This window comes from Cyprinodon variegatus, unplaced genomic scaffold (assembly GCF_000732505.1).
Source record: "Cyprinodon variegatus isolate N-32 unplaced genomic scaffold, C_variegatus-1.0 Scaffold217, whole genome shotgun sequence".
Taxonomy (NCBI): domain Eukaryota; kingdom Metazoa; phylum Chordata; class Actinopteri; order Cyprinodontiformes; family Cyprinodontidae; genus Cyprinodon; species Cyprinodon variegatus.
Window position 1 is genome coordinate 331368 of NW_015150670.1, and position 12109 is coordinate 343476.

A 12109-nucleotide genomic window follows, 5' to 3' on the forward strand; every position below is an offset into this window, starting at 1 on the left:
CAGGAGCCCAGTCTCGCTCTTCTCCAAATGTTGCCTATTGCCCCTTCAAAATGCATTTTGTTTGAGATTTCAGTAGAGCTGATTTATGTTGCTGTGAAGGTAATAGGCTTAAAGTACGAGTCTTCATAGAAAATCACAGAAGGAATGGAAAGCTTCCAACCTCAGCCTCTCATTACAGTAGTATGTTTATTTGGCCACTTTTCAAACTAGAGGCTGCACTCAAATGCAAGTGATCAAAATAGGTAGAAAAATAAGACAAAATATGCGTATGTATGTATATATATATATATATATATATATATATATATATATATAAACACTTCAGTGAAGGTCCTAATGATTCGCATGGTTCTTCCTCTCAAACTGGAATGCAGACTTAAGAAAAGTTAATGGGAAATATTCTGTTCAACTAGCTGCAGAACAGGCAATTGGTAGGGCAAGAAAACAGGAAGAAATGCTTTGCTGCACTTCTGCGTCATTTCCCTGAGTCACAGTGGTCCCCTGTACAGGAGAAAACATGCTCCTGACTGGATCTGCAACCACATGGTGATTGATGGAATTAGCTTACTCTGGTAGAGTTTGCATTTTGTCGTTTGTTGTCTGTTAGCTTAGTTTTTGTTCTTTCTTTAAATGTCTGAGGGATTGGTCCATCGGCGCGAAGAACAGCCAAGAGGATGGAGGAGTCAAGTGATCAGCGGCATGATGATGGAGATGAGGAGGGGAAGAGAAGTGGTCCTTACTGAGACAACGTTGCTGAGAGGTTTCGTTTCTGGAACAAAGGATGACATTTTGCATGAATGTTTAAGTTAATAACAAATGGAACCAAAAACAGCTAAAGATTAGTTTCTTTTGTAAATCGAAACACATCAATGTGTCAGAGCTCCAGTGTATGAACTCAGAGAAAGGCATCAGATTGGGGCTGAACAGGAAGAAGACAAATAGTGTTTTGCAAAATTATTCTGACCCCCTTTAACTAAATATCGCTTAGTCATGTAAAAAAAAAAAATCACAAACTTTCTTGAAATTTACTGGAACTTTTCAACGCACAGTAGTGCATCATTCCTTCTTCCAAGTGCAAATTAAGAAAAAAACATATATATTTTCCTTATTTTACCAAAAAAACATCAGGAGAGTGTGGCATTTATTTGTACTTTGAGAGCATCTGTGAACATCATTTTTTTAGTCTCACTCCATTATTTCTCAGAGAGATTTAGGTCTGGACTTTGATTAGGCCATTCTAACACATGAACATACTTTGATCAAACCATTTAAACATAGTTCTGGCTGTAGGTTTATGGTTGATGTCAGTCTGCAAAATGAACCTCCACCCCAGTCTTAAATATTTTGCAGCCTCCTACTGGTTTTCTCTTAGGAAATAGCCTGTAATAAGCAATATCCATCTACCTATCCTTCATATCTATCACTAGAGACATGGCAAAACAGTTTGAGTTTAATTCAACTAGACCATCTTCTGGTCTTCATCTAAATCAGGGTTCTTCAACATTTCTCAGGCTGGGAGCCCCAACTATTGATAAAGGTACACAGCAAGGAACTCCTTGCCATGCCCAACCCGCCCAGAGTAGATCGCTGCTCCAAATGATGGCTTCTTTCTTACTGCTCTTTTATAAAAGCCACATCTATGGAAAGATTCTCCAACCTGAGCTCTGGATCTCTGCAGCTCATCCAGAATTACTTTCGGCCTCTTGATTGCTTATGTGATTGTTGCTCTCATTACCTTGTTTAAGTGGACAGCCTAATCTTTGGGGGTTAACAAATAAACCATATTCAACTTTTAAAGACACCTGGTTGCACCTATTTAGAGAGAAATCTATTTTTCCTTCTTCTTGGTAATTATGTATTTGTCTAAGTTGAGCGGTATCAAAATCAAATATAAAATATATTATTAAAGAAGGGGGTTCAATTAAGTATATGGGTACATCTAAAAGACTATAATATAATTTAAAAGGGGCATGCAGCAAATACAAAATTGGTGCACAAATTTAGCATGCAGATTTTAAACTAAACCAGGTTTGACCCCAGGGCAGAAGAATAAAGGCATTCAAATATGTTTAGAAATTGTATGAAAAGACATTGCATCTCACCTTGTATTTGTTTTGAACCCTCTGATGCTGCAATAAGCAAAACAGAAGATAGATAGCATTTAGATAAAAGTTGCAGTATGGAAACAAGATGCTGATTAGTCTTTTTCTGCATGTGTAACCTTCTCAATAAAAGTGCTGCTTGGTGAAACAAAAAGAACAAGAAACAGACAAATGACCAGAGGCAGGTATACACCATTACTCAAAGACCAATGTCATGAAAAATGGGTACAGACTGGCTGTGCAACCCTAAATATGTCCCCCATGCAAATTTTCTTAAAGGTCAGATGGAAAAAAGAGCTTTGAAAGCATGGCAACAGGAAAAAGATAGTGTTATGTAAATTAGAATGAGTAAGAATGATGGAGATTATACAGAGAGGGATACAGGAAATAGAAAAGGATGGAAAAAAATGCTAGTAAATTCTTAATGACAGGCGAAACCAAGGAGTGGACAGAAGATAAAAGGCAATGCAGTGAAGACTGGAGTGAGAAAGTAAGGTGAAGGAAAAAAAAAATTGGAAAGAGCGAAACAAGGTCAGACAGGAAAAAAAGGGACGGAAAGAATAAGACGGGATAAGGGGGCATTTGTGTCTGGGCGTCACTTTCTCAGCAGGTGGGTCGGGGGAGTTGAAAGGAAATAATGGAGGGAGAAGTGAAGGAGTGCTATAATGGAGGAAAAAGGAGCTGCTAAAAATGAGAATGAAAAAAAAATACAGGTAGCATGGGAAAAAAAACAAAAAAAAAAACAAAAAACAAAACAAAGATTTTACAAATCTGTAAAATCTTTGGAAGCAGAAAAGTGCCTAATCTTCCAAAGAGCAATCACAATGGGATCAGAGGACAAGACTAAAACGACAAAACTGGTAATTAAATCTATGTCAGGCCTTGAACCAACATCTGACATCCCATAAGTCAAACCCAAACACACAACCATGCATGAACACACACATACAAACCATAGCCTGGAAAGCAAGGTGCGTATCAAGGACCTTGGAGAACCAACCAGTGATCCACAACCCAATAACCCTTCCTCTGCACAGCTGAACAACGCGTGGCTTCACCCGACACAAAACCCAAATTACTCTCAGGTTGACTACAACTAACAGCCATCAAGGGGTTAACGAAGCATTAAATAGCATGCTATGTTACAGCTTTGTACTGAGTTTCTGCACGTGTGCATTCATGCGTGACAGTGTTCGCAAGGTTAAGCATATTCTATCAGAAAAACTGAAAAAAAAAAAGTCCATATATACACAATTATGAAAAAACACAAATAAAAAAAAAAAAAATACACGCCTCTCCGACGTTTGGTTGATATTTTCTTTTCCTAAATTTGATCAACATTAAACAATTTATCAATGCAAATGAGAAACAGAAAAAATAACATGAATAAAAATATTAATTTGCATCTAAATTGTATTAACAACATTAAATAGGTTAGAAAATATAAAAAACATTTTTAGCTGATGATGCATTTAAATTGTATAATTTGTAAATGGATATAAGTGAGACATATAAGGAAAAGAAGGACGGAAAAACCTTTAAACTGAACCCAAAATACTGACCATTAAGATAAAAAAACAAAAAACAAATTTTAACTATTTAGTTAAGTCAAAATGTATCCGTTCAACTTATTAAGTACGGCAAAACGAATTACAACTAAAAATAGTCAAACATTTATTTAAAAAAAATGGTACACCTTTTTCTACAAAATATTTTTACTGAAAAAAAAATATAAAAACATTTTTTAGATCGAGTAATTATGAAACTTAAAACATATTCTGCACTCATTAAAAAAATTATCTAAAGAAAGGCTTAATTTAAAATAATCTGTAACAAAAACTGCATATTTATTAATCATAAATCGTAGGGAAGGAATTCATTTAGACTGAATTTTACTACAAAAAATAAAAATATCAAAATAAATAAAAAAAAATTTTTCAACTGTCTATTTTTTTCATTACTTCAAAATGTTTTTTTTTTAAATTATAAATTATCAATAAAATTTGTAGAAAATGAACAAAATAAATTTCACCGGAGTTTTGATAAGAAATGTAAAATTTAAAATCCTAAATGTAAAAATAAAGAATAAAATCATCCATCAAAAATAACAAGATAAAGCTTTTATACAAATAAAATTGAAAGTTTTAAAAAAAATTTCTTTTTGTTTTTAAATCAAGAAAAATTATTTAGAACTTATAACTTTTATAATAAATTGCTGTATTATTTAACAAGTGTCAAATTCGCTGCCGAGTTGAAAGTAGAGTTAACCATTTTCAGATGCCTTGTGTTTACTCAGCTGTGGGTGATTTGCGCGTTTTGATCCGGCTCTAATCACATCATTTGCGCATAAATCTGAAGATTGACGGGACTCGTTTTTGTGTTAACATCATCATCTTAGTCATGGCGAAATCCCCACAAAATGGAGTCCGCAGGGGCGTGACAGCAGAAAAGTCTGCAGTGCAGTCTGAGGCATGTGTAACCGCACATGCACATCCATGGCAAAGTGCGCATGTGCGTCTGCATATGTATGTGTGTGTGTGTGTGAGGTGGCGCGTATGTGGGTGTATGCAGAATGCACCACTGAAGACAGACAATGTTCCACCATTCCACCTCTCCTCTCGTGCCGCCATTTTACATACATAGGCACCAATGCTAAGTAACGCAAACTCAGTTTAATGTTATTTTTCAAACAAAAGTTGTAAAAAATAAAAGCGCTGAAAATCGCTGAAAACTATCAAAAGTTGGAATTTAGTTCTAAAAGGTTCAGTCCGAATTTTTCTGGTGTGGTTTTCAGGCATACAGAGAATGATTTGGGAGGGAGCAGAGGGCATTAAGAAGGAGGATAGGGATTCGAGAAATTTAAGGGAACCAAAAGAAGAATACAGAAAGCGAAGAAAATGGTGACGCTCTGCAAACTGAAATAAATGTAATGGACTGCACACAGCGGGACAATGGCTGAGAAAAAAGGGGAAGTGAGACGAAGTGGGAAGGGGAATCAATTAGGGAGAGATGGAAGTTGGTCTGTAATGGTTTCTCACAGTGGGAAGGCAAGGAAAGAGGAAGCAGCAGTGAGCCAGAGCAACCGGAGGAGCGAGAGAGATAAACACACTGGGAGGGGGTTTTAAGGAGAAGATGCAGTGTAAAAAGGTAAGTATGGAGTAGGAGGTGAAGCGAGGTTGAGGAAGATGCAATAGAAGGCTGCAGGGTATCCGAAATTTCAGGACAGCAATTCAAGGCTATGTTTACATGATGCAATGAGGACTTAAGACAGTTCTATGCTTTCTAGATGCGATTCATGAGAATATTCTGCTCCAAAAAAACTAACATATAATATTAAAATGGTTAGCTGTACAATATTTTGGAAAAAAAAAAACTGGTCCAACATTTAAGTCACAGAGTAATTAAATGAAACACCAGAGAAAACATCAGGGGACTGTTTAGAGCTCGTTGACCTTGGAGCAATGACATACCTGACAGACCTTCTCATTGTCACCTTCACACTAATTGCTAAAATAATTTAAATCCCTCACAACAGGGCTATCCCCGTGTGAAAATGCATACAAGCTGGTTTTTGAAGAAGGCGGGGGGAAAAAAAACAAAAAGAGTGCAGGGATGGGAGGAGCGTGGTTTGAAGTTTAGATAAGAGACATAGCTAAAGGACAGGAGCTGCCATTACCAACGGCCACACAAGCATCTAATGGCATGCCCTGCTGCCATGCTACCTGTCAGATAAAAGGGATCCAGATCAGGAAGGAAGCAGGGAGTAAGCGAGGGTTTTTACCACAGGGGAACAACACAACAACAGCAAGTGGACAGACTGCAATACAGTGCCTCCAACTCTCCTTCATCCCCTCTCTCATTCATCTTTTTCACATTTCTCTCTCCGGCCTCGTCTATGCTCATCCCAACGCGACTCACCGCACAGCCGGTGTGCGACAGAGATGGAGAGAAGCGGGGTAAAGGGAGTTGGTGAAAAGCTGTATGGCGGATACAGGGGTTCAACAAAGGGAAGGTGTAACGAGGAAAGTGGCGAGGCAGCGTCTGAGGGCAGGGAGGAGGATGTCTGAGGTACTTCTATGGATGGGGCCTAGATTAGTTTTGCTCCAGTAGTGAAAGATCATAAAAAAGAGGGAAGGGGAAGAGAGTTGAAGAGACAGAGAGAAGGGGGGGGGGGATTAGTGCCACTTCAAGAATGACAGGAGAGTGAAGAAAGAAAGAAAGCAAGGAGGTTGGAGATGAGGAGGGGGTGGGTGGAGGAGAGGATGGGAGTTAAAAGACAAGGAGACGCAGATCCTGAAATTTAGTCGGGATTAGTTTTGGTTAAGAAACAGGATGAGAGGCAAAAAGAAGAAAAAAAATGAGGCAAGGAAACAGAACACAGATGTGCGTATGTCTTTGTAGAGCGGGCTCTTTCTACCCTGAAGTCAAAGTGATTTTATGAGTCAAAAGGAAACGCATGTGTGCATGCTACACCAAGAATACACAATCTCAGTCATTTCTGTCCGTTCTTAATGTTTTTATTATTTTTGGCACAGATGCACTGATTGGGGAATACAGTCAGAAGGTCAGGAACGCATTAGCATTTATTTACTGAATGAAGCCATCTGATGTAGTTCTAATTAATGACAGGCAGATAATTAACAAACATAAAAAAGCCATCAGCTATCACTCTGGTAATAACACAGCAAATTACCACCCGTCTGACACCATGGCTGTGATGACATTTAGAAATTCATATGAGAGTACCAAGACCACGTGGCATGAGATGTTTCTCAAACTTTCTCCCCAGACGCCTCATCTAGTTGGTGTTAACTTGTGACTGTCTGGTGAAATAGGATTATGCCACGACTCATATTTTGAAGACTAAAGGCCAATTTATACTTCTGACGCATAGCCTCTGCTACCGTCAAATCTGTCTCTGTGCACGACCACTCCCCCCGCACAGAGGTTCTGCAACTACTGTCAGACACCTCAAATAATCCTGACTACGCATCGCAAACCCACGCCGACCTCAAGCGGAAGTGCGCTGACAGTAAGCTGCTGTGATTGGTCCTTGGTATGCCTTTCCGGCTGTCTGTGTAGTCGTCCTTCTTGATTCGGTGCCGGGGCGCACCATTTTTTAAAACCGAAGAACAACTACAGTGGACAACCTACGCGTCCTCCTTTGTCTTTTTGCCAAATCCATTAACAGAACCTGTTTCTCTTCAATTTCTAACAACTCTAGATCCAGCTCCGTTACCATGATATCTTGCAGACGCTCCATTGGCGCTGCCGAAGTTCTCGTGACCATCCGCCGAAGTTCTCAGGAGTTCTCGAATAGGGAAACTTTGGCAGGAAACTGCTGTGCTTCCTCAGAAATTCCACACCGACAGTGCAGAAGCATACCAGCAAAACTGGTTCGCGACCAGACCCAAGCGACAAATGAGGTGTGCGGTTGCAGAAGTATAATCTGCCCTTTAAATAAAGTAGTTCTGGAGTTGCTGCCCTGTTGTGTTGATAAAGTCAGCTTTGACAGAAGTTGCCAGGCTTGCCTATAACACATGATTATGAAAACAGAAAAAAAAAAAAAAAAACTTGCACCAATATTAAATCACCATCTGGGTCCTCAGCAGTAATCGGCATGGTGAGTAAAGTGACAGAAAGGGTAATACACAATAACTTAAGACTAACTAGCAACCCACAATGCAAAATGAATTGTTGGATTCCCTGACAACACTGTTAAAATGGCCCTTGTTCTTTGTAAATATTTTTCACCACTACTTGCCTTTATTTATCCAGGTAAAAAAAAAAAAAAAAAGAAGAGATGGAGGTTTGGAATACAAGCAGAAATGCTCACAAAGGCTGGGAATTTACCCCGGGATGGTTGAAGACGAACTGCCTCGGTAAATGAGGCCCCTGCTGTACTGCTTCTCCTTTATCTGCCCCTTCATCATCTTGAAATCATCAACGAAAGCACTATAGGTACTTAATATAAAAAGAAATGGTGACTGAGGGAGAAAAATAATGTATATTTCCAATATTAACGGCGTAAAAATATTACAACAGGTCAACCATTAGTTCCTACTATTCAATATCTACATGCTGCTCCTAACCCAGATCATAAAAAAACAACATGAGTTACTAAGGCAATTCAGATGACACAAAGCTATACATTACCTTGCACAGAGGAGGAATAAACACACTGCACACGTGCTGAATCAAGACAAAACTGAAGTAATTGCCTTTTGGCCAAAAGAAGAGCATTCAAAAGTTAGCACACAGCTTTGGTTATAACAGCTGGACACCACTAATCAGACTCAACTCTGGGTGTGTTGATGGACCTGAACCTCTAGCGACACATTAAATCAATAACAAAGTCAGCCATCTATTACCTAAAGAACATCTCCAAATTAAAGGACTAATATCTCAGCAGGGCCTTGAAAAAGTGATTCATGTGATTATCTTTAGTAGAAATGATCGGACAGGTCGATCGGACAATCTGCAGCTGATCCAGAATGCTGCTGCCTGCGTCTTCACTAGAGCTAAGAAACTGGAGCACACCACCCCAGATCTAACAATGTTATATCATATGTCAGATGATAGGCTTAAAAATACTTGTGTTAGTCTGTAAATCACAAAATGACTTAGCACCAAAATACATTACATTCTTGTCAGTATATCAATCACCAGACCTGTCAGATGCTTTTACTCAGATTTACTCAGCAAACCCAGAACCAACATGAAAAAGCAGCTTTTAATCCTTATGTTCCACTAATTTCGAAAAAAAAAAAAAAAAAAACTCAGAAAACTGTGAAACCTCTTAATATCATATTACCTCAGAGTGGCTTTTGACTGTCCCATCTGAACATTATTAGTTTAAGCTTGTAAAACAGCTTTCTGTCATTTTTTTATCAGTGGTTTTATTGTTCATTTTTCAAAATCATTTGAATTATTCATTTTTATTCTCTTTAATTGTTCATTTTGATTGATTATGCAATTACCTGTGTTGCTGACACAATGTACTTTGTACAATGTGATTTCTGATAATTTGTTTTTATATATAGCACTAACTCTCCTTACTTTAACACTGCTTTGTTGACCATCTGGTTTAGAGGTTTACTTTCTCTTTAAACTAAATGATTATGGTAAAGCTTTTAAATTATAAAAAAATTATGGCCTTTAATGTCAATTTTTTTAAACTTTCGCACCTAATTTAAAAACTGGATTTGACCTAGAATGAAAGCAGCTCTTGAACGTTTGCGCTGATAGGTAATATAGATGCAGTCTTACAGGCTGAGAATTCTTTGCTGAAAGAAATTCAGAGGCCTTCACCACACTGACATTGTTTATCTGGTAGACTTTTGGATTAAAAAAGAAAATGTGACCATGTGACATAACATACAAACACATTGTAAGAATTCGCAGAGTTGCTAACAGTTGCTAATGATGCAAAAGTTGGCTTCTGGTTAATGACACCTGGTTAAAAAAGTAATAAGGACCACTCCAAAATGAAATGATTTATCTTGCAGAAATCTGGCAACAATAAAACGCAGCAAACATTGAAAGTACTTCAAATGTCTGCCCATCATTTAAACAACTGATTTAGGATGATAAAACTTGTGTTTGATCATTCTAAGCTGATTAGAAATGCCAGAAAATTTTCTAAAGCAAGAATTTTCCATTTCCTAAGCTTTTTTGGCATAACGATAATTTGAGAATTAGAAAAGTACAAATTGGTACAAAGCAACTTGGATTAGTCAAATCTAGCCAAGAGTATTATACGCCGATTAAACTCTATAAAACAGTTTGCGATTTGAAAAAACCTTTAATTGTCTATCCAAAACTATATGTGTGGTTCTCATTAGCTGGATATACCACTCAGTTTAGATATAAATATTTCTGAAAGTAAAATCATAGCTAAAGCTTTTTTTTTTATTGTCTTGTAAGCTTGATATAACATCCTTTCATCAAGGGAAAGAACTTACTTAACTTTTACTAATAACAGTTAAAGTTAGCATCGGTCATCCCAACTGAAATATTCACAATGCCTGTTAACCCTTTACATAACAAAAAAAAAAAAAGAAAGAAAAAGCCTTTCAGTTCCATTTTTGGAAAAATGCTGTATATATACTGTATATACCCCATGCACCTTTTGCCACCTTCTTCTTTTAGACTATGTGACTAAAAAGACAATTATTATGAGAGATTAATGAATAGTACATATTTTCTTACCTGCCTTCTTTATAGAATGAAAACTTAAATATCTGTTCTATTTGGAAACATAAAATACTGCAAAAATGTCATCTTGTCCTGATTGAACCAAGGTAGCGTTTCATCCCATCTTTTAGGTAAGATGCATCGGTTCACCGATATTTGAGATAAAGTGAAATTTCTACTTTTGCAGTTGTATTTTTTTTTTTATATTTGCTTAAACTGAATAAGTATTTGTCACACAACTTTCTAGACAGTTTCACCAAAGAGACATAAAAAAAGTGTGTTAGTTCAGTCTGGGACAGCACAACAAGCCCCCCTGCAGATAACACTGGGATGGGAACTGGGACAGACGTCTCAGACATGCAAGCGATGCTACATACACACCCGTATACGAGTCCAACTGCCAGAGCTTGCACGCAAAGGCTCATGGACTCGTGCACAAAGTACAACAACAGCAACAGAAAGAAAAATGGTCAACACACACACACGAAGCACCGGACAGGGATTCCCACAGTGACTGGGCAACATTCCCAACCGGAATGGGCAGCTCACTGGACTGGAAGACTAACATTACTCCAGGCGGGCTCTGGATTAGATCAACTCTGGGAATTTCACACTGAGAAAGAAAGATGGGGAGTGGGTGAATGAGGATGACAAGTAGGCATAAAAAAGGAGGACTGGTGGGGTAAGATGTGCTTTAGAGGAAAGTAATGCTAAAAAGAAAATCCCTTAATCTAATCAGTTCTAAAAGCAAGCTAGGCACAAACTGCTATGATGGTTTCATATTATTCACACAAAACATTTGAACTAATAATAATTTGGTTTTAACTAAAAAAGAAAAAAAAAAAAAACAGGGCTTTCAATTTCTTTGAAAATAAGCATATTCTTCTATAGTTTCTATGATGTAATTTATTGGAATTGTTATTTTGACACAAACTAGAATAACTTAAAAAGAGAAGTATTACTAAAGAAAAGTTCATTATGGCAAACAACATTATCTCTGTCATTCTGCTTTTCATAGAGTAACAGGAGTGAATTAATTAATAACTGTTTTTCCAGATCAACCAGTTGAAAAAAATACTAATTTAACATGCAGACATTATTATAAATGACATACATAGCATTTTTATGCATAACAATTAGACCAAAGAGCTTATATTAGCTTGTTGGCCAGTCAGACTATCTTAGGTAACACTTTAGATTCCACATCATTGTTGTTTGTGTCATATTTTCATATTTATCTTTGTTGTAATTGAAGGAAAGCAGTAATAGCCTTTTTTTCAGCAAGCTGACCAGTTTTTCACAAGAATTGGTGCTTCATTCATGGATAGAGGGCTTTAAGGTGTAAAGATGGAATGGAAAATTTCAAAGTAATAAAAAAAAAAAAAAAGAAATAAAATTGTAAGCTGGTACACATTCAAACACTATGTTTGTCATTCATTGCAGAGAGTTAACTTTATAGTTTATATGTATATAAATGAGTACTACAAAGTTAAAGATAGAAAGTAACTAAAAGCGCTGTAGTGAGTGGCAATCTGAACACCATTCTATACTCCAAGCCTTGATAGTAAAGACGTGAGAGGCAGAAAGAGGAGTCTGTTGGTGTACAAAGAGTGAAGCATGAAAGGAGTAACAGATAAAAGGATGAGTATACTCACTGGTCTCGCAGCACACTGTGACACGCATCTTCATACATGGCAGAGGAGGGCCTTCATCTGTCGGCAAAGCTGCAGAGAACAACAATAAAAAAAAATAAAAAAAGGATGTAAATAACCTACTTATTCATCAAACACAACAAACAGTCTAAATTCAGA

The 12109-nt window shown here is 37.3% G+C and overlaps 1 protein-coding gene across 2 annotated transcripts in view; it reads right to left on the reverse strand.

Moving 5' to 3' along the window:
- Window positions 1-316: 316 nt before the first annotated feature.
- Window positions 317-12109, reverse strand: part of LOC107088391 (ephrin-A4-like) — a 52295-nt gene continuing 40502 nt past the window's right edge. Inside the window, exons 3-5 of one of the 2 annotated variants that reach the window (XM_015380525.1) lie at window positions 11954-12022; window positions 2103-2129; window positions 317-769 (exon numbers count right to left, since the gene is read on the reverse strand). In XM_015380525.1, coding sequence (XP_015236011.1) covers window positions 684-769; window positions 2103-2129; window positions 11954-12022 — 182 coding nt within the window. In that variant the 3' untranslated portion in view covers window positions 317-683. The remainder of the gene's footprint in view (window positions 770-2102; window positions 2130-11953; window positions 12023-12109) is intronic. The other variant, XM_015380526.1, reaches the window with a different exon arrangement.